At 38.9% G+C, this 22885-nt stretch overlaps 2 protein-coding genes across 2 annotated transcripts; both read left to right on the plus strand.

Moving 5' to 3' along the window:
- The first annotated feature begins 8287 nt into the window (after nt 1-8287).
- On the plus strand, nt 8288-11915 carry LOC134821584 (uncharacterized). Its single transcript, XM_063832285.1, has 12 exons — nt 8288-8414; nt 8616-8710; nt 8912-9202; nt 9414-9572; nt 9702-9799; nt 9926-10031; nt 10226-10348; nt 10591-10739; nt 10914-10980; nt 11204-11320; nt 11455-11595; nt 11734-11915. The coding sequence occupies exons 1-12, from the start codon at nt 8311-8313 to the stop codon at nt 11913-11915; spliced, it is 1632 nt and encodes a 543-aa protein (XP_063688355.1). The 5' UTR covers nt 8288-8310.
- Nucleotides 11916-12168: 253 nt separating this feature from the next.
- On the plus strand, nt 12169-16188 carry LOC134822018 (uncharacterized). Its single transcript, XM_063832848.1, has 14 exons — nt 12169-12273; nt 12520-12704; nt 12853-13026; nt 13212-13293; nt 13463-13569; nt 13736-13973; nt 14150-14247; nt 14358-14439; nt 14586-14686; nt 14869-14977; nt 15147-15272; nt 15428-15592; nt 15763-15866; nt 16007-16188. Exons 1-14 carry the CDS (start codon nt 12230-12232, stop codon nt 16165-16167), a joined length of 1776 nt encoding a protein of 591 aa, XP_063688918.1. The 5' UTR covers nt 12169-12229; the 3' UTR covers nt 16168-16188.
- The last annotated feature ends 6697 nt before the right edge of the window (nt 16189-22885 follow it).

Consider the following 22885-nt stretch of genomic DNA (forward strand, 5'->3'; position numbering starts at 1 on the left):
AGAACTGCAGTCCGATGTGATCTCAGCATTAAGATCACCAAGCAGTAATTTTAAATCATGTCGGGGTAGCTCATCGAATGCACTTGACAACTGCTAGTAGAATTCATCCTTATCATTATCTGAAGCCCCCTCAGTTGGCGCATATGCCACAACAACAGAGATGTTCAGGTGTTGACTATGCAGCCTTGCACTCAACAAACGGTCAGATATTGGTAGATAGGAAAATATAATGAATTTTTAGTCCTCTTTGAAAGGGTAAGACCGACACCTCGCCTTCTTATACCGTCCGTCCTCCCTGAATAAATAAGTAAGGAGCCATTATCCAGTAGCTCTGATCCTGTACCAGGTATATGGGTCTCAGTTATACCCAGCAAGTCCAACTTATACTCAGAGATATTCTATGATAGCTGGAACAACTGACTTGAACTACTTGTCAGAGATAATACATTCCATGTCCCAAATTTAAGACCTGTTTTAGAATAATTCGCTGGCTGTTTCTTATTAGAGTCGGAGTCCACATGGGTGATCTGTGGAGAAATAAATCTGCTACAATGACGTGTTCTCCCAACACTCATCTGGCCACGGGGGTCCCTTAGGCTTTGCCCCGCCACCTTCATACTGGTATCATCCGTCCTTACAGAGGGAGCCACACACCGTTTCTTGTTGTTACTATGTGATGTTTCTGCAGCAAATGTTTAGAGAGGAGAAGTTGCCAGCATCTCGCACCCGTTTTTTATCGACCTTTGCCTGTCTAGATCCATAGTGTTTAGTTGCACGTCATCTGGAGTCACCCAGGACAGATTACAATGCTTAATAGTAGCACCTCAAAAAGGATGTGATTCTTCGTCACGCACTATGGTCATTGGAATAGGAGAGGTTATTGGTTACACGATCACTATTCCCTGAGATTAAAAATAATCTCTTGCCACCAACTGTTCAGTTCAAAGTATTATAGAATTTTTTTTGAAATTGAAAACAAAAACAATCTTTCTATAGAGTAGGAAATACAAAATCAAACAAATAATAAATCAATAACTTGATTACTGAATCAATTTGCTTACGAGATACAAAATACTTGATAACCTTGCTTAAAACTTATAATTAATACGCTTGCCTGATTCTACTGTATCCACCGCTGAGACTGTGAGGATGAGGAGGATTTTAAACATTATCCCTCGGCTTACTCACATTATCAAAGAAAATGAAACTGAGAAATGAGAACTGAGCAGAGCTGGTTAGAAATGGTTGATCCTGCACTGTATTACCAGGATATACCACGTGACTAAAAATTACCACCTGACCAAGTTGTGACCTATCATAAAATATTGACTGTTGTTATCAAGCCAATGAGAAAGTAGGACTCACTAACATAATAGATTTCTTTGGACACCAATATTAACCACCAATATCTAAATATTATTTCTTTATAACTTCTTGAAATGCAAAAACTTACAATGCTAATACTAAAAATACAAAAATGGTAATTATCGTCCTTGTTAAGTACGTGACAAAACATTACCACGTGACCAAGTCCTGACCTATCACAATGTATTAATCGTCGTTTTCGCGGGCCAATGAGAAAGTTAGGATTAACATTATACATTTGTAGATTTCTTTGGACACCAATATTAACTACCAATATTTAAATATCATTCCTTTGTAACTTCTTGAAATGCAAATATGATGTAAAAAATGGTATTCTTTCGTCCGCGTCAGGCATCTCAGCAAGCTTGAGCTCAGACCATCGACACAGCTGCTTGTAATGGCATAATCGATTGTCAATCCCGTTGACAATTGTTTGTAAAGGAGTTTACAAGCTATTATATACTAGCAGGAACCCGTATAACCCTAAAATGGTGTCAACACTCAAGAGACTAAAATAATTATTATCTATTTAATTCGCGTTTTTGACACCACTTGGGGGTTCAAATTTAGGGCTCTAAATCTTCTATTTCTTGGCCAATTTTTTATTTTTTCATGCTGATTTGAAGGCCATTATAAAGCATCTGGCCCAGTCAAAAAAGTTGTAATTGTATATCTTTTACGTTTTTTGCGGAAAGTAGCGTTAAAGCTGTTGATGCCGTGGTGTCAGTAAAATGGCACGGATAAACATATATATCGTCTCGCTTTATATATAGTAAGATTATAGTATCTTATGAACGGTTGGTTATTCATGGGGTAGCATCGTACTGATACTCGTCTCAGTGGAAATTTATTGAAGCTTTCCTTCTTGTAGTTGTATTGCATTATAACCTCTCAACACACTCATCAAAACATCAGTCAGAACTCACATTGTTGCAAAACAATGAGTGGACATTAAGAAGCTAAGCAGGGGTGTGGTCAAATTTGAGAGGTTCCCCATTTGAGTGACTATTTACTTTAAAAAGAAGCTATAAGGGGCGCCTGTTGAGTGTTGACGTTGCTTGATGCTTCACAAAACTCGAATGTGGCCATTCCAAGATTTTGAAACTTTTAGAAACAACCGAGCGGGCCATTTAAAAAGTGTTTTATCTTGACAAAGAAACTTTTTATTTACAGTTAGTCGAACATAAATACCTATAAAAATACATTTTTTAGTATCATAATACATAACAAAAGATTCTTCTATCAAGTAAATCCTGGTTATAAGGTCGCCTTGTAAGATCTAATATCCTGGAACGCATGATAATATTTTCATGGTTCACTGAGTAGAACTAAAAACAAGTTTTACGCTTTAAAAAACGCACTTTATAGATATGATGATTGCGAACACTTTGATGCTTAGAAAAGGTTTCTACGTACCGCACAAAGTCAAAAACCTTTATTCATCAAGAACGGAAGTAAACGTTTGATAGTGATTACTAGGTCAACTCTAATTCTACCTCTAGAATCTTCCCATAATTTTGGATGGAATTAGAATGAATCCTTCAAATAAGGTTAAAAACCACCCTTTTTATGTACTAATTATTGCGATAGAAATTCAGCTCCTAACTAAATAAAGAAATCAATTCAGTGAAGTGTGATTCTGTGAGAATAAGGTTAAAATGTTTATTGAAGTATTATTCAATTGAAGTATCATTATACTATTTACATATACAGGTTCAACTACTATTTCGGTCGAATGCGAAATCTCTTCTCCAAATCAGACAGTCCATCAAACTCGCTCACTTCCACACCTAAAAAACTCCGTAAATCGGACAAAACAAGACTTTCAAAGAGTGACGATCATTTGTTCAGCTGTCTCTCATCTCAGACCTTCATACCAGAAATGCCTCGCTCAAAATCACTAAGCAATGTAGGAACACTGTCTGATATTGTTACAACTCTGCGTTCTGACTCATTGCTAAAATTCACAACGGCCTCTGAGAGTATCGGCGTGATTCGTCACGCGACGTATGATAATGGCGTGACGTCACGATCCACTCACGTGACGTCATCAGAAGACGTGACGCGCGAGAGTCTGAGCGAGCTCACGCTGTCTGAATATCTAACACCTGTCTCTAAAAATCGGTCTAGTGTGCCGTGAGGGGGCGACCTGTGAGTGCGTGTGTTAGATTGCATGTTGGGTTCCACTCTCCTTCTCTATTCCCGTTTACTTGAAAGATTGTGCATGCTGATTTACATGAACCAATTCAACAATCAAAATCGCGGGAAACCTGATTTAGGTATATTGCACTGGGAAAGCGTGTGTTAGTGTTTTGTACAAGTGAAGAAAGTGAGCCTAATCATGAGCGCGACAGTTTATCTCGGAAATAAATCCACTTTTTTTCTAATATTCTTATACCAGTACCACTAGTTTTTAATTTTCATCCACAAAATAAAACACGTTCGTAATTAGATAAATATTTTACTTTCACAAAGTTCAGAAATTTTCAGAAGAAACTTTTGTCACTACATTTCCATATAAGTAGGTGACCGTATCATTAATCATAATGTATTTTGTACGGCTACATTTCCACAAATTTCATTATGCAACACCAAAATCCGAACTTCATAAAGTGAAGGTGGCCGCCTTCTTTAATCGCAACAAAATCAAAATCCAAAGCAGACGATTCCAAACATGCTGTCTGTTTAAAAACTGCCATCAGTGACACCACGTCGTATTGCCTTCTTTGGCGGCTACTCTCACACAGATAGGGATGTACTACTTCTCGTATCACATCCATTTTCTCCAGTATTAATCTTCCCATTTTGCATCCGATCCAGTTCCATGAACCTCTGAAGTGGCCGCTGCAGAGGAAATCATTGACGAGATCATTGACAGATCTGTCGTAATTTTGCATAAACGTCTCTGATGATAAAGGGCAAAAGAAAGGGACAAAATGCCACTTCTTTATTCCATTCCAGAGACAATCAGAAACGTCCGTTCTTTTCTTCAGTGATTTCAGTTGAACTGTTTTCTCTGCTTCTTCGAGTAGGTTGCTCAAGAACTCTGTATCTTTAATGTTACCATTACATAACATAGTAACCGATACATGCATCATGTATCTAAGCATATCATCTGGAATATTCTTCCACCATTCTCTGTTTCCAGTACACAGATATGAACGTACTATTTTCACCGCAAAAACTGCGTCCATCTTCTTGCCTTTGATTACGCAATTCCGACATAGAAAAGTCGACAGTAACAGGATAACAAAGAGGACACGCATAATAAAATGGAAAACTGGAAAAGCTATTTTTAATAACGTGGGGTTGGGGATTGAAATTCGTAGGTAATTATTTCGGTGCTGCAAGTGGTATGCAATTATATCTTGTTTTCCAGGTAGCTGTTAAAGCTGAAATTACTAATGAGATTTCGCACCTGTGTTTTACTTATTTGATGGAACTGTACGTTTCGAAATTCTGTTGAAACATTCTTATAGTCAATTAGTTATGGCACCTGTTTTTGATAATAGTTCCATGGAACATTACGGTGTTCTATCGTAGATAAAGTAAAATAAGCAGTAATATTAAGGTCAGCAAGAGTCACTGTAGCTTTGCTGTATGTGCAATTTAAGGTTTTTGGTTGTATTTTGTACTGCAACTGCACTGGCGTGTAACAAGATTCCAAGGAACTTTTTCAAGCTGTAATCACCAATATGTTTTCCGATTAAAATTTGATCCATATTCTGTTAAATCTTACAATCTTCAGGACAACACTACACTCCATAGCACTATGAGAGGTTAAAATAAATCTATCACGTAGGTTACTGCTGACAGCTTGTCTGACTTACTTCATTAGAGTTTAGACACTTCTGGTCAAGGTTTGTTAACACCTTCTTCACTCACTCTTTGGATGTGACTTTATCACTCCCATTTTCATTACTTCTCCCCATACTTTTTACGCTTACAGCTAGCATCACAGTTTTTTTTAGAACTGCACATTTATTTTGTGTTACTGTTATTTAAGTATTTGTTTATCACTTGGTCTCGCACACTGAGTTGATGGTTCCTTCTCCCCATCTGGGAATGTTTCACTTGTTTCGGCGCTACATTGCCTTAGTTCCTCGGTTATTTCTAGTTTTTCTGCACAGTGCAGATATTTTGTGCGTTCATAGGCTGGCCAGCACCAGATCCTGCGATGGGTCTTTTATAGTATTTTTCTTGCCATTTGCTTAATCTTCAGAGACATCCATATCTCCAGCATAACGTATCGTTTGTCGTTTTTATCGTGTCTCCTTCATCAGACACAGGCTTTCTTTCAACATACTGTGTCGTATCATGCTTTATCGTCTCTCCTTCTTCAGAGACAGGCTTTATTTCAACATACCGTGTCGTATCATGCTTTATCGTCACTCCTTCTTCAGAGACAGGTTTTCTTTCAACATACCGTGTCGTATCATGCTTTATCGTCTCTCCTTCTTCAGAGACAGGCTTTATTTCAACATACCGTGTCGTATCATGCTTTATCGTCTCTCCTTCTTCAGAGACAGGCTTTATTTCAACATACCGTGTCGTATCATGCTTTATCGTCTCTCCTTCTTCAGAGACAGGCTTTATTACAACATACCTTGTCATATCATGCTTTATCGTCTCTCCTTCTTCAGAGACAGGCTCTATTTCAACATACCGTGTCGTATCATGCTTTATCGTCTCTCCTTCTTCAGAGACAGGCTTTATTTCAACATACCGTGTCGTATCATGCTTTATCGTCCCCTCCTTCTTCAGAGACAGGCTTTATTTCAACATACCGTGTCGTATCATGCTTTATCGTGTCTCCTTCATCAGACACAGGCTTTCTTTCAACATACCGTGTCGTATCATGCTTTATCGTCTCTCCTTCTTCAGAGACAGGCTTTATTTTAACATACCGTGTCGTATCATGCTTTATCGTCTCTCCTTCTTCAGAGACATTCACTATTTCAGTCAAGGTATTTATCCTTATATTTATTATTGGGTTTTAAATTTTATTTTTATTTTAAATCAGTTTAATTTGCAGAAAGTGGTTTCAATATTATCGATTATCCTTCTTCCAACTACTTCAAAAATAGGTACCATGGACACAGGATCTCAGCAACATATAGAAGATACCACCTGTCATCATTATAGAGTCTAATAAACTCTATCCACAGGTTAGTCAGGCAGTGGATCACACTCTGATGACATCTCCTTTTGGATATTTTCGGACTCTCAGACTACCTATACTACTATACTAGTTGAGTGTGTTCCATAACTTAGCACCCTGCCTAAACGTTCGGTACTCCTGGACCTATGTGGCAAGCCTGCTCCCTGAAAAAAAAAAAAAAAGAAAAATCATTATACTATTAAAGCCTGGGGTCCCCAGGTAAACAATGTGTTAGAATTTAGGTAAATTTATTATATATATATATTTGAGACATTCAGTGAAACAGTAAAACACGAAATTCACATTAAGCTATCGATTGTGTAATCTTTACATGTCTCATTCTGAAAGCAAGTTTATTAAAATAACTGTTCTATGAAGTAAATTAAAAACATGACAAAAATAGATATATATATATATATATATATTGTTCCATTCCAATCAAAGAGTTTTATAATGTAGCCAGATTTTATTTTGTCGATTCACATTGACCGAATTAAACTTCAATTAAGAATCTTTAAAAATCTGTATCGTATCGGCCGATTGAAAAGTTGATAATTGAGTGAATGATCGAAAGAAACTCAAGTTGTATAGCCCATGCTCTTAGACGTGTAGGTTTACCTACAGCTGGAGAAAAAAGCTCTATATTTTATATTTTAATCAAATATATAATTGATTATGTTTCGTTTTTCTAATTATCCTTTCGACCGATCGTAATCGTATGAAAAGCTGATTGGAAGGTCAAACTCAACCATTTAATTGACTATTGAGCACGTGTCAGCTCTTGCACTACAACGTGTATCAATATAAGCTCGCATAGTGGCTTTGTCTGGTGAGTTGTCTGGCAATTTACTGGACGGCGCTCAGCCTGTCATTCCACTGCAGTTATTGGTCCCCAGGTAATCTGGCAATAAGTGCTGTGCAGCCTTGGTTAACAGTAACAAGTATATAACTTACATGCAAAAGTTAAGGTATTGCTGTAACACCGTTGATTGCAGACTGCCTCAAGGTGACCAACCTACTAATCCATGCCTGTGGAGCACATGTTGTGGAGCAGGGGGCCTATATATATATATTGTCATTAAGTTTCACTTTATGATTCTTTCACGAAAATTTCTGATTTTTTCTGAATTATAGACTCAGTACGCTGACAATAGTTTAAATTTAATTAACACAACTTCAAAAAATTAATACGACGTTGAATATTTTGTAATATAAGCCAAAGTTAAAGACTGGGGTCCCCAGGTTGTGTGGAATATGATAAAATATGCCATCACGGATCGGGAAATTAAGCGGGCATCCACAAAAGAAAAGCGGCCACATTTCTTGTTAAATCTTTAAATCTTTAAGTTTGGGTTTACATATTTTAATAGCTCTCACCGATCCGATCCCCCAGGAGTGTATTTCAGAAACACACCATGACCAGTAATTTTACCACCACTTCAACTGCCAATATTACGATTCTTTTCACTTCTGCCTCTTTCGCAACCAGTCACAACACTGAATTACCACCGAACACTAAATAATAATAATCGTAAAGGAAGTATAAGTTATTGCTTCTTATTCTTAATTACAATTTCATAATACAAACGCTCACGTTTAAATGATCCTATTATAAGTGTCAAACATTTTGGACTCAGAGACACGTACAGAAATTTAAACAAGGACCAGGACTACATGCCTGTTAAACATCTATTTACAAGTCTAAACAATCCTATCATCTCGTCAAAACAAAAACAACCACCTTTCATTCTTCTCATTTCCATTTTTCTATTCTGGGTCACACTATGAAGTTTTCACTCGGTTTAGGGATATGTGTGCTCGTCTCTCTGGGTTTCTCCCAGCAGAATGTTGATTGTGAATCCTGGGTAACCACGGGAGCATGTGTGAAGTGAGTTTTACAGTTCTGTGGAAACATTCTTGTTTATTTGAAAAATCATGATTCTAAAATTAATCATGACCACTGCTGTCCTTATTTCGCTGTTTACTCGGCTTGTTTTATTCGCTCTTAAAAATTATAGAAACAATTTATTGACGATCAAGTGTTTTGTAAAACGTTTGTATTGATCGTAATATAAATTTGGTTTCTCAGCAATGGAACTGCGTGTGTTCAGCCAGCCTACCAAATTTGTGGAAGTTCTCCGGATGATCATTACTATAGTGCGAACTTAACATGCGATGACTGTGGTTAGATTGTTTATAAAAATGTACATTTTTCAACCTTCCTTATTACGTATTGTACATACTGACTCAACTGAGGGGACTAGGGAGGGAAGGGGTAGGTGGAGGTACGTAAATGTGATGATGTTATTGCAATAGGTCTGATTAGCAAATATCAAATTTGGTACTCGATTTGATTTGTCTGATACAAATCCTCTAATGCTGTAGGTCAAGACGATCAAGCCTATCAAGACGATCAAGACGATCAAGACGATCAAGACGATCAAGACGATCAAAACGATCAAGACGATCAAGACGATCAAGACGATCAAGACGATCAAGATGATCAAGATGATCAAGACGATGGAGACAGTGAACTCTTCCCTTCTGATAGTGGGCCAGAAGATTTAAATAGCGGTGAAAAGTTCTGCATTTCAGACTGTAAAGATCAGTATCCCTTCCTGGCTACCTATCAAACTGGTCTTGATCTCAATCTCCAACAACTCTGTCGTAACAACCGTAAGACACATTTACTGATCTTTCAAGTAACTAAAATTATATTTCCTTCATTCAATATGGCCATATGTTTTCTCAACAAATACCACTTGTTTTTTCGAGCTAACTGACACTTGTTTCCTTGGTAATAGTTTTGAGCTCTTATATTCTCAGTAACCACGATATATGTGACCCTAATCTCCTAGTAAATAGTAACTAACCTATATTTCCCCAGTAACTAACACTATTGGAGGAAGAGGAGGAAATGGTTGTAGAGTAGATGATTGGATTGTAGTAGAGACTTGCAATGAGGAATGCCACGAGTTCAATTGGAGAGCCAGTTACCCGAGTTATTGTGATGTTGAGGATATGTGGCTTTGGTGCTGTAAACCTAGTTAGTTAATTAGCAGCTTTTTTATTCGTCTGGTTACCTTTAGAGTGTAGACTTTTATTTATTTTCTAACTTTTAGTTTATTGTTTACTAAACAATCTTTAGTCCCTGTTCTCATAACCCCCTTTCCAGAGGCTGAAACAACTGGAACAACTGTGTGTGGAGCGCATGATGTGGATGAGGTTCCTTGCGTGGTTACAGCAGACAGGCGTGTCATAGACGACTTAGTTGTGAGCTAAGAAACTTATTCACTCAGAGACTAGTTATATGTGTCATTATAACATGGTATAGATAGGCTTTCTTTTAATGATAATCTTTCAAAATACATGGCGACTGATAAATGAATTATCGTTCAGATTAGCTGGGTTGATACGGACGGTGTTGACTTGGTAGGAACTGCTGGGTATGAAGTGAGTGTAACTTACAAAATACAGGAAGATAAACTACTATCTGTCTTAACAGGTCAGAAATGTTCACGTTTCTTTCTTTGTTTTGTTTCTAATCATTAACACTCACTTTCCTGACTATTTTCGAACGTCACCAAAGGTCCTCGTCTATTCCTGATGTATGCAGCAAAAACTTAATGAACTATGACTATTTCAATCATTTAAGCTCCTAAATATGTCTCCATATTATACTGACGTGGAACACCCCAGTGAACTCGTGGGTAGTAGCCGGAAATTCAGCCGTGGTAACATGTCAAGTTAGAGGATCAGGGGCACTAGAGGGTCAGGGAGACTACGTCAATACCGAGGAACCTGCTCAGATCAATAAATTCGGTGAGTTATTCTACGTACTTATACTTTAGGATTATGTTTAAATGCGTATTGTGGGAGATACTTTTGTAGCGTGCTTCTGGGAATTCTGTGATTTTTCTGTATGGCTATCTATATTACAATAACACGACAGATTGTAAAGATCGCATTAAATAACAAATAGAAACATTAACCCTCTTCGTTTGAATTTGTCACTTAATGACATAATCGAATATTGTCCCAATAAACTCGACGCTGTTTTACAGATATTGAAGTGACCAGCAAATACCAGAGAGTAGGATCAGAAGCTCAGTTGACATGTACTGGAGTTGGGACTGATAGGAACGATCAGGGGTACTTTTTCTCTTGGTACTACTGGAATGAGTCTGGAACGAAGATGCCGATAGATGCCCTGGTTGGTACATCTAAGATTTATCATAAGAAACGGTGGCAGGGGGAGACTGGGATAGAGTCGACCTTGCTGTCCCCGACGTGACAGATTAATAAGAAAATCTGTATCACTATCAATAGGACTGCTGTAAACCCCATAATGTATCTTTCACGTTTTATTTATTTAAAATAATTTCAGGAAAACTTTAACGAAGAGTTGAGATTTGAGACCGGTCAATGGGTGTCAGTGCTTTTCATTCCTTCAGGTAATCAGCTTTGTGAACATTATTTACTATAAATTGTAAGAACAAGCAATTTATCGTTTGATTATAAAAAATAATCTCTGTAAGATGGGAAAATTTCCGTCAGCTCATAGAAAGATATTGCTATGACTGTAACGAGTTCCGACAGTAGGGTCAATACTAGCCGACCCTACAGTTGAACTCCAATTCTGTACTTCATGATTAATAAACATAACACTATCCACAGAGAACCAAGTGATCGGTTCACAGAATTATCAATGTGTCCTGGATTACTCCTCGGTTGACAAGTGTGGAATCCCTCACTCCACCAGTGGTGACGCTACAGGCACACTCATTGTATGGGGTTAGTGGGAACTGGACATTTATCTTAATCGCTTCAATACTCACATTGTTATATTATTCGTATTTTTTTATGTTGGCCTGATATTTCCCTGTTATCAAATTTAAGGGAGCTTTGAGGTTGCCTTTTCCTCTCAGATGTGACTAAAGACGAATACTGTGCTTACCCTGGTGATGAAGCTGTTCTGGAATTTACCGTATTGGGAACCAAAGAAATCAGTTCTGTCTCGGACGGAATCATCGAATCTCTGACTAAAGGCACCATGATTACCACTGAAAGTAGGTTGCTAAGAACAAATTTTGAGTACTAATCAGCGATTATAAGTGATCTTTTATAAGAGTTATAAGAGTAACATTAATTAAGCAGCGGCTATTAATTTATAAAGCTTGCTTTTAAATAAAATTTACACTCCCCAGCTACATATAAAGAAGGGTTCCTGATGAGGTTATCACGAAATGACTTTAATGAGATCGTTGTCACGCTTACAATCTCCCCCAACATGACTGAGGAGGTGGGTAGTGAATTCTTCATCACCTACACCGGAACAGAGGGTAAAGAAGGCGTGGAACCTAACCTGGAGCTCAACGTTATGCGTTAGTTTTTAGCAAATTTGACCATTTAGTTTTTAATGAACTTTATAATTTTCCGTGATCGGTTGGAAATCGAGGAGAAATGCTCAATATACAGATTTACTTTTAGCCTCCCAAGAGTTTTGCTTTTACTTTTGTTCAAATTATCGCTGATAGGATAAATTACTGATCTACTTATGGATATGTTGAGTGATTTCAGAAATCACTTAATCTTGATACTTCTTCAGAAATGATTGCTGAAGGGGTTGATGGTTTTTTTGACGGCGAGATTGGCGCGGGCGAAGAATTTATTCGCGTAAAAGGAGGAGTAGAAGGAGGAATCATGAAGGACCCAGTCTGGGTAGATAATAATGGTCAAACGTACAGGTTAGTCCAATCAGTTTCTTGTAAATCCTCACGATAAAGGCAACTACTTTGAGGTAATGACTTACAATTCGGTGGCTTTATCCACTCATTATTTATTGGGCGGCGCTGATCAGCCTGTCTTTCCGCCGCAGCTTCAAATGTATATACAAAATTATTAGCCTGGGGTCCCGAGGTAGCTCATTATAGTTCCAGAAGAATAATCTACGTGTCACTTGTGTTATGAAAGTCACAATCAGCTATTCTAAGGCCTGGAGTGAATGCAAATAGAATCGAGGTTACTGTTTCTGAGGATTCGATTATACTGGAAATATCTAAAGAAGCTAAAGTAAGACTGGGAATAACGCGACTTACACTGACAGCAGGCTTATTTTCGGAGAAGGGAACGTACTGTAGGAAGCAAAGCGTTGGAGTTGACCTATTAGATGATATCGGTAAAACTTTATTAACTGTTTTAATTTAATTTTCAGTCGCTTGAGCACCTCTGTCAATTTTAACGATATGAAATTTATCATAAGCTGCTACAGTAAGAGCTACAGTACTACAAATAATCAATATCTCTCAAAGTCAAATCCTCTGCAGAAGAAGAATGTCTGACAAGGTGGGATGTGGCAGAGTGTGACAAGAGAAGGAGCTGTAAGGATTACACCCAGGAGCGAACCTGGTCCTGTTATTGTGACGATGTGTTAGCTGACAAATCCAATTGCACTGCTCCAGACGAGATACTTACCTTCACTTGTCCTGCTACTGCAGACTGTTAGTACAGTGTTATTAATTATTTAACCTTGGTAATATTAGTAATATTACCACGAATAAACCTCTCATCTCGATGATCCTCAGATTACATGACATCCTGTACTTAAACTAAAGTTCAATTCTAATTCTATTCTCAGATTACATGACATCCTGTACTTAAACTAAACTTAAATTCCTATTCTCAGTTCAGGTGGGAGAATTTGATGAAGAGGAGGAAGTTTGTCTGAAAGATGACCAGTGTTATCCATACCCAGTAGAACTAAAAAGGTAATGTTTTGATCTTCCTGTTGCTAAAAATTGTCGATTATTGTTAATATGAGCTTAGATCTGTGCGTGCAGATGCGCCAAGTCAAAAATATAACCTCTGGTCCCTGGGGTTCAAAGCATTGAAGTAAAGGGGACTTGAACATATGATTATTTGTGTAAATCCTTGCAGAGCTTGTTACTGTGAGGATAGTAATGGTAAACATGATGATTCCACTGGTGGTTTGTGTGGAAACGATCAATTATCTATGCTTCATTATTGCAAAGCAACTAAACCATGTAGGTGTTTTGTTTTATTTTTGAATAACATTGGAAGAACCCAGTTGAATTTGGTTCCAGAAAAATAATTTCAAAGTACAAAAAACACAAAATGTAAACCAAAAGCATTGAACTTGTAGATGAAAATAACTGTGTAATAACGGCTCTCCCTCCTATACTCCTATAGGGGTCGTGGGTGATTGGCAGAATGGAGAATGCGAGACAGAATCCTGCTACTCCTCAGAAACTGTCGACACCAGAGGCTGCTACTGTGATGGTATGAACGACAGGAGCAAGTGCCCTGATGATCAGTTAAAAAGAAGCAGGGACTGTCCAGCGACAAATGACTTCGAGTGGGGAGCCTGGACTCCGGAGATCTGCATTTTGAATGATAGATGTTACCCTGAAACCAAAACTAAGGATAGGCGAGTTTATCTTCTGATTGGTAGAGTGATCGCCACATGATCAGACGTTTTTATTGAGTTAGTAAACTGGATATCGTTTCAAACAATAATGTTTCAAACATTAATGTTTCAAACATTAATGTTTCAAACATTTAACATTTTGATTTTCTGCTCACAGTTCTTGTTCACTCTTTTAGGAAATGTACCTGCTCATACTACGGACAAAAGATAAATGACGACTCACTCTGCGAGGGGGAGTTCGAGCAATCTTACACCTGTTCTGCTAACCTTGAATGTGAGCAAAAGTTCAGATCACAATTACAGTCACCGGTTAGTTTTTGGTATCCCATGTAGTTATCCGTTTAGAAAATATGTGTGGTTGTGTAAGATTGTTTTCTGTCTCAGGGCGAGCAGAAGAGATAGGAAATCCTTGTGAAGATTCAGATGAAGTATCATGTAGCGCTTTTACTGCTTTCCAGGAATACAGGTCGGAATACAGGACTTCGACCTATTCAATTTTATTGCCGGTTTTAGTTTTTTTCCTTCTTTCGTAATTTAGTTAGATGAAGGCTGCCTGAAACGAACCCTCGCTGAGCAATGAGCTTTAAAACTGACGTAACAATTGTTTATCAGGTGTGTCTGTGAACACGAAAATATCCTGGTAATAGACGATGACTTGAGTCTGTGTGATGCTGTTCAAGCTACTGAAGTCGTCTGCGCGGCAAATAAACCATGTGAGTATAATCTTTAACGTTCTACAAATTACAAATTAGATAGTTTAACTGATTATCAGAATACATTATTCAGTTGAGAATTGTCCGAACAATGAACATTACAAGCTTTTCAAGGTAAATAAAACAGTTAATAAACATTCACTTTGCAGTTTAAAAGCAATAGAGTCATCATATTTTTACAGTTGAGTGGTCGGAGTGGGTGCCGGTTTCAGAGTGCAGTGTCTGTTACCCAGAACTAGACCAGAGTATGAGTAGAACATGTACTTGTGGAAACAAGGTTGATCTTACCAGGTCGGGACCCGTCCATTTTATAATTGGATCGTTAATAATAAAATATAAAGAAGACACGTGCTAAAAGTTCAGTATTAATAAAATCGTATTTACATTTTGGGCATAATATTAATATACTTACCGTAACTCATAATTTAACATCAAACGTTGGCTAACGTCTCTTTTTTAGGTGCCCAGGACCCTCCAAGAAGTCTGAACCATGTCCAGCTCCCAAAAACATTGTTTGGCTACCCACAGAGTGGAGTGAGATTCCATGTGGTGAACCCTCCTGTAATGAGGAAACTTTCTCATACAGGTTCAATATATTTATATATTATAGACCCTTCGATGACATAGCTCCATCAAAATTCAGTTTATTGTTGCTCTCATTGTTTGCCTGATCATATCTCAATAAAACCCACTCATATTCTCCTCTGATCCCAATAACAACAAACCTGTGCTTTTACCCAGGACACGAGATTGTGAATGTGAGGGAAACAAAGATAACAGACGTTGTGGTGATGTGGATCTGTCTGGAGTTTCCTCTTGTGGTTTCGCTGATTACGTACTAAGTGAATGGAGCGATGACATCTGCGACGAGAAAAAATGCAAACCTTACTCTAAAACCAAAACCAGGTCAGGATTTTTGTTTTCATATCTTTTTTTTTTACTTACAGGCTCAAAAATCTAATTCCAACCGAAATCACCAAGTTGTTGATTTTTATGTGGTTGACCCTATAAATCGTCCTTGAGAGGAAACTGTTAAATCAGGATCGGTAAGGTAGATTTACACATCACTCCGTCAGGTCCTGTGTATGCCAAGATGGTGATGGATCTTTTACTGATCTGGAACAATGTGATACTGGAGAGGAGGGATATAGTGAGGAGTTCCAATGCGAAGGAGATAGCTGTGAGTCTACCATTTTATTTTATCTATTAACTTCCTCAAACAGTTTTCCTTGAATACCCTAGATAGAGAATGTGATCGTGATATCTAGCAGATTTTAATAACTATAAGCTAGATCGATTCTAAATCGTATAATTTTTTAGTCGAATGGGGCGAGTGGCAGTCAAGAGGTTGCCCGGAGAGCTGTTTTGCGTCAAAGACCAAGCGATATAGAATTTGTGCGTGTCATGGAAATGTTGATTTCAATTTTTGCCCCGCTGGGAATGCTATTGAGTTCTACGATTGTCCAGCCTCCAATTGCTGAGAAATGTCGATTTTTACTATGTAATAGATTTTATTCGCTTGAATATTTTATCGTTTCATTCAGTTGAGCCACCAAAATTAGCAACCGAAATTTCACAACACATTTTCAAATATGATACTTGCTGTTCTCCCAATACCTCAATCGTGTCTAATACCTTAAAAAGTTAATTAATTGGTCACTGTATTCTGTCAAAATAGTAAAATTTCGGTCCAGGAAAGCTCATAATTTAAAATAGGAAAAAATTGGGACAGCTTGGCGAATAACCATTTTCAAAGCTTTCTCCGTAAGCTTTCACTGCAAATCTACCCTCCAGAACGCTGTGTGGGCAAAATTCCGCGTCAAAATAATAAAATTCCGGTTTTAAGGAACCCAGGTACGTTGCTTATGTTTGGAAATGGAACAGAAATATCACAATTTGGTGGTTGCCCATTTTAAATGCTTTTTTTCCGGAAATCTGACTTTCAGTACCTCGATCGTGTCTTTTGGCATGATTATTTAACTGGGGCCACGAAATCCTCTCCGAATCTCCACGTGGTGTGGCCTGGTTGGCACTAACGGGTGGTGTGCTCTCTTCATGTTGAGTACAAAGGTTGGGAGTGGGACTTGCCAACTCACAGTTCCTATAGGAACCAGGAAGTCAACACTAACAGCTACCAAGCACCAGGATATTTCTCTTTCAGATATCGGTTACAAAATAGTACACGAACAAATGACGACACGTTAGACACAAATACCTAGCTCGAAGAGCTATTAAATCACCAGGAAATTCTCTTTCAGCTTTCAAGTCCCATCGAAGTCACCCACAACAGATCTAGGCATTCCAATTTGCTCATTCTGATTACAAGGACACAGTGATAATGAGTAGTCTTGGCACTTCTCTCTCCAGTAACCACTTTTCAGGTCTTTTCAGTCAAGACAGCTAATGCATAAGGGCTAACACACGCCAGACACAGGCTCGTGATCAGACAGAGTTAGGGATTTCAACTCTCTCACTCCGACTACGAGGACACACTAATAGCGAGAATTCCTGGCACTTATTCCTCCAGTAACCACTCTTCAGGTCTTCTCATCTTGAGGCCATAATCATCTAGTAACAGCAGAGTTTGACTGACACCCTTACTGGTTCTAATCATTTTATACAGCGGAAGATCTCAACGCTCGAAAACAGTTCATCTCGGACATCCTGCAGAGATGCTTTATCACAGTCTGTCCCATTAAACGTGGAACCCTTAGATCTACAGTACCCTGGTGGACAGCATAGCTCACTAAAGCGTAGCGGACCTCTTTAGTTCTGAGACGCAAAGCTAACCGGACCAGGAATAAACAACAATGCAATGCTTCGGGATGCAAATAGGACACACAACTTTTAACGAATGCATTACTCAAACTTTGGATTCAATTTTTTAGCTCGACGTTACAATTTACATGGTAACAATACAGGACAGACAATCCTCCTTCAGGTTAGTTGAGGAAATCGTAGCCGCTATTTGCGTTACACATGGCAAGTATCTGGACTAATGATAACTTAGGATCCCCATCAATCATTAATTTCTCTCAGATTCCCAGGCTGCATTTAAAGCGCTTGGTATTCACATCGAGTAGAACTTAGGTGTTCCAGGACATGAAGGTCTGGAAGGAGTATACGGTAAAGAACTAGCGGACGAATTCGCAAGGGACGGTCAATCCAACAACATCCCCATAGGACCAGAACCCTTCCTCCCAATTAAGCCACACTCAGTGACAAAGGAAAATCACACTTGAGATGTTCGTCCACAAATATAAATACAGGAACTTTAATTTTCCTGGAACTCACATCAGATGGCTAACATGGCCGCTGTCAGGATAGGTCACAGCCCACTAGTTTACTTTCAGAACGTGGCGAACAACGTCGGGTATAGGACACTGCGGCGGAAGTCACTGCGGCGGTGTACAGTCCGGCGGAGGACGGTACAGCGGAGGACGGTACGGCGGTACTTTCCAAAAAGGTTGGACGGTACGGCGGATCACATGACACCCACTTTACTTTGGACAGTACGGCGGCACTAAAAACTGTACCTATAAGACAGACCTAGCACTGCTAATATAACAAAATCGACTAGCTTTAAAAAGTTATATTTTCATCTTCGTTACTTCGAAATTAATTTTAATTAAAATTAAATTGGATAAAGTTTGACATATACATTGTGATTGCTAAGAACAGTTCTTGTTCCACTTTCTGGTTCGTATCAGATCGCGTCTGGTCTGCACAACTGTGGTTAAGCGAGTGCATGATGAGCTTGTTACGGTGAGATCTCATATCACTGCGCCGAGATGCAATGGGTAATAACAAGGGCATGAGAACACGTCACGAGGGATCGCATCCAGGAATCTGATCAACCGTAGCCAAGAAGAGAGGTTGCTCAGTGAAACGTAGATAATGATAGAGGCAAACAGTATATAAAGCGGATCAAAGTTGAGGAGAGTATCTCATTAGCACTACCATCTCCAGTACTGCAACACTACAACAGCTACAACGATGTTCGATGAAGATATTAGATACGGTGAAGGTGGTTGAGGGAGAACTGCTAACAGTTCCAAAGATAGAAAGCCGACTCTGGATGGACGACAGGCTTGGAGGTGCGTGAAGAAGAACGACAGATGCAAGGGACGACTCTACAGTCTACACCCTCAACGGTGTCAGTCACCCAGCCTCAAAACCACAGTGCAGACATAGCTGACTGCGAAGTCCGAGAAACCCTCTCCCAAGTCCACGATCTGTTTGATAACAAAGACGACGAGCGACGAGTTATCATCTTTGGGACGGAGAAGAACCTGCGAGCCCTAGAGGACAGCAGCTCTTGGTACGTGGACGCGACCTTCTCCTCTTCTCCTCAGCTCTTCTACCAACTCCTCACCATTCACGCTGAGATGGTCAACTTCAACGAGGACGCTACCTGGGTCTTCCCTTGCATCTACATCCTCCTCACCCACAAGGATACCCCCATCTACAAGGAAGCCTTCGAAGCCCTCGACAGTCTTGGCAACTTCTCTCCAGACAACATCATGGAGAGAACCCACCGAAGAGGAAGAAAGCTCACAGCGACAAGGACAGGAGGATTCACCGCATCGTGCAGAACTACCACTCTTACGTAGATGATGTCTTGACTTACCTGGATCTGCTCAGAAGTGTTATGTGAATTATTGATTGCTGTAACTTCTTGATAATGATTTGTGGGATTTAGATATTATTGCTAATGCTATTGAGTGTGTCAAGTTATATTAACTTTTTGATTTTCAACAACTCAATATTATCGATTTACATTGTCTGCAAAGCCCTGAATAAAAAAATGAACAACTAAACTAACAAGAATTATACAAAATGATAAAGAGAAAAGAAAAAATAAAACTTATGCGAATCTAGAACAAAACTTAGAAACAAGTTGAATGTGTAAGTTCTGTCTTAGGTACAGTTTCTAGTAGTAGTAGTACCGCCGTACTGTCCAAAGTAAAGTGGGTGTCATGTGATCCGCCGTACCGTCCAACCTTTTTGGAAACTACCGCCGTACCGTCCTCCGCTGTACCGTCCTCTGCTGTACCGTCCACCGCCGCAGTGACTTCCGCCGCAGTGACCGGTTCCCAACAACGTCAACTTCGAGACGCAAGATTGTGAACACTTTTCAGAAGAAGCAGAAACATCCCAGCACCTCCTCTGCAAGTGCATCCAGATCATGACGCTCAGAATTAGGATAATCGGTAAAACCCTACAGAGGATCTTAACAACAGTAAACTCAACCATATATCTTCAAATTTGTGGAACAGTCGACAAGACTGGATAGGGAAAACTCTTTTGGGTAACCTCCTTGGATTCACCAGGAACTTTTGCTAAATCCCACACTAGGAACTCAACCTAGGCCCATCTCTGCATAAAGACATATCTCCCAGGCTTTGACCTTGCTCGGAAGTCACTTGTCTGACCGCAGAAGTACTACAACGGAAGTGGGTTTGCTCTGAGCCAGGTAGCGACAGCTTCAAAACTCCAGGGGTCTGTTGCATTGATATTTATTATTTTATGATTTCGTATATACTTTGGGCTTTTGGGAGTCTCGGCGTGCAGCTAGTAGGAGTTGCATTCTGTGGGTACGGCGATAAGACTTCCCTATTAAAGTAGGAGGTCAGAAACCGTCGACCAGAACAGAGAGAGAGAGAGAGATTATTCAACTGACTAATTGGTCACTGGACAAAAATTCAGTAAAAACTGTGATATTAAGGTCCCAGAAAGGGTATATTTGAAAATGTACTACCGGTAGCACATTTTGGTAAGCTTTTATTTTCCATAGATTTGCCTGACATATTGCTTCTACTAACTCCATCATGTCTCGTGCAAAAATTCCATCAAAACAGTAAATATTGATCCAGGAAAGCTAATATTTGGAAAATGAGTCAAAACACTTTTTTTCACAGATCTAATATAAGCAACCTGGGCTCCCTGAACCAGAAGTTTTGTAAGGTATATCTTGCAAAACTTCTGGTTCAGGGAGCCCAGGTTGCTTATATTTGGAAAATGGGACAAAAATATATTCACCGTTTGGTGGTTGTTCACTAAATCCTCAATACATTCAATTACAAAGTGTGCTAACCGTTAAAACAGGGGTCGAATTCACAAAAATAACGTAAACCGTTGATTTAAAGCAATCGCCGCTCCTGTCTCTTGATTGCTGATGATGATCAGGAACGCATGACGTATAAATATCATCCCGACGATTATTGGTCACTCGAAATCGACCCGTTAAGAATGCAATGTAAGTGCGATGGTTTTTTCTGTGCATTTGTTACCTGTTACTAATTAATCCACAGGATCAAAATGTTTATTGTATCGATAAAAATGGATTTTAAGGCATAAGGAAGCATTGTTGAGTTCTGAAACCAAGTTTAATCGATTTCTCGTGCAATTTTAGGTCAGGAGTGGTCATCAAAATAAATTTTGAACAAAGTCGATATTTTGGTAAATTTCTAGCTTTCTGTCAGAAAATAAATCTTCGTTCTATTAGGGGTAATTGGATGTAACTACAGTACAGCTGTACTTACACCCACTTTCACAAGCATGCAAGCTCACCTGGTCCAAAGAGCGGGAAACGGAGAACGAGCTCTCAGCTCTGGTGACGTTATAGTCACGTGACCTCAGGCTCATAATCACGTGACCTCCGACCCAATCAATTGGGTTCTGACCTGTTCAGCCCCCTGTCACCCGATCTTGAGGTGACGTACGACAACTCGTTAACCCAATCGATGTCTGGAGGGCTGCAAATTTTCACATGCCAAACTCACAACGGTTTTTCGGAGTTGTGCGAGATGACGACACATAGAGGCCGCAGAATTATGAGGACTACCAGATCCTGGTGGAACCTAAGCGATCCATGATATCACGACAGGCCCTATTTAAACTCTTTCTCTGGACATCTGACTTTCATGTACCTCAATTTAATCGTGTTTTCTAGCATGCATAGTTATAAGTTAACTGAGTAATTGGTCACTTTACAAATTCAGTCAATACTGTGAAATTAAGTTCCAGGAAAGCGTACATTTGAATATACAGGATGGCCCAAAAGTAACTACCCACACGAAACCCTTAAATAACTCACGTAATTGGCATCAGAGTTGCTTAAAAATTTCAGAGAATATAGATATGGGTCAAACTTAGATTTCCTGAAATGTTCGTAACATTTCATCAATTACAGAGGGTGTGGCACACCACTCCCTTTATTTCTCTTTTATCACCATAAAGTGAGAACGTTTTGAGTTAGGAACTCCAACATTTTCAGACACATGTGGTTTGATAATTGAAGTGCTTACCCAAAATTTCAAGTTGGTTGTTTACATCTAAGCCGAGTTATGACCCTTTTAAAGTCTTTCGGATACACGTTCTCGGCACTTAATCTGTGATTTCTTCATTCAATCAATGGTCTGATTGGTTACAACCTGCTCATAGGAGAGCAACCGAAGCGCTATAACGTGAATTTCTTTAATTTAAGGAAAGTAACAATCACTGATTAGATGCAGAGATCACGTATCCGAAAGACTTTAAAAAGGTCATAATTCGGCTTAGTTGTAAACAACCAACTTGAAATTTTAGGAAAGCACTTCGGTTATCAAACCACATGTGTCTGGAAATTTTGGAGTCAAAACTATCTCACTTTATGTTGACAAAAGAGAAAAAGGGGGAGTGGTGTGCCACACCCTCTGTATATAATTGATGAAATTTTACGAAAATTTTAGGAAATCTAAGTTTGACCCATATATTTTATCTATATTCTTTGAAATTTTTAAGTAATTCTGGTGCCAATTACGTGAGTTATTTAAGGCTTGCGTGTGGGTAGTTACTTTTGGGCCACCTTGTATTATATATTTTGTACAGAGACCAATTAGATTTAGTGAGTTCACTAGACATGATTGAAGTGCTGGAAGCAAGATATTCATCCAAATCGTTGAAACATTGAAGATCACAAAAGTGTACTATTGGAGTATCGGTAGTGCATTTTAAGATAAACGGTTTCCTAAACCTAAATTTCACTGTGTCGCCTGAATTCTTGTCCAATGATCAATTTATAGTCAGTTAATGTTCAATCATCAATGCTGAAAGTATGGTTTTTTAGTATTTGCAGAAACCTTTTTTTCAGCAGCTTCGAATCAATTTTACTTCATTTTCCGACTTTTTGTAGGGTAACTAAATGAAACACAAAAA

The sequence above is a fragment of the Bolinopsis microptera genome, chromosome 10 (assembly GCF_026151205.1).
Source record: "Bolinopsis microptera isolate Bmic1 chromosome 10, MBARI_Bmic_1.0, whole genome shotgun sequence".
Classification (NCBI taxonomy): domain Eukaryota; kingdom Metazoa; phylum Ctenophora; class Tentaculata; order Lobata; family Bolinopsidae; genus Bolinopsis; species Bolinopsis microptera.

Bases quoted from the DNA above. Each gene is read 5' to 3' on its own strand.
- LOC134821584 (XM_063832285.1), top strand. From the start codon at position 8,311: ATGAAGTTTTCACTCGGTTTAGGGATATGTGTGCTCGTCTCTCTGGGT. The intron at 10,349-10,590 runs GTGAGTTATTCT...GCTGTTTTACAG, and splicing joins TGCTCAGATCAATAAATTCG to ATATTGAAGTGACCAGCAAA. The intron at 10,740-10,913 runs GTTGGTACATCT...AAATAATTTCAG, and splicing joins AGATGCCGATAGATGCCCTG to GAAAACTTTAACGAAGAGTT.
- LOC134822018 (XM_063832848.1), top strand. From the start codon at position 12,230: ATGAAGGACCCAGTCTGGGTAGATAATAATGGTCAAACGTACAG. The intron at 12,705-12,852 runs GTAAAACTTTAT...AATCCTCTGCAG, and splicing joins TGACCTATTAGATGATATCG to AAGAAGAATGTCTGACAAGG. The intron at 14,248-14,357 runs GTGAGCAAAAGT...TTTCTGTCTCAG, and splicing joins CTGTTCTGCTAACCTTGAAT to GGCGAGCAGAAGAGATAGGA.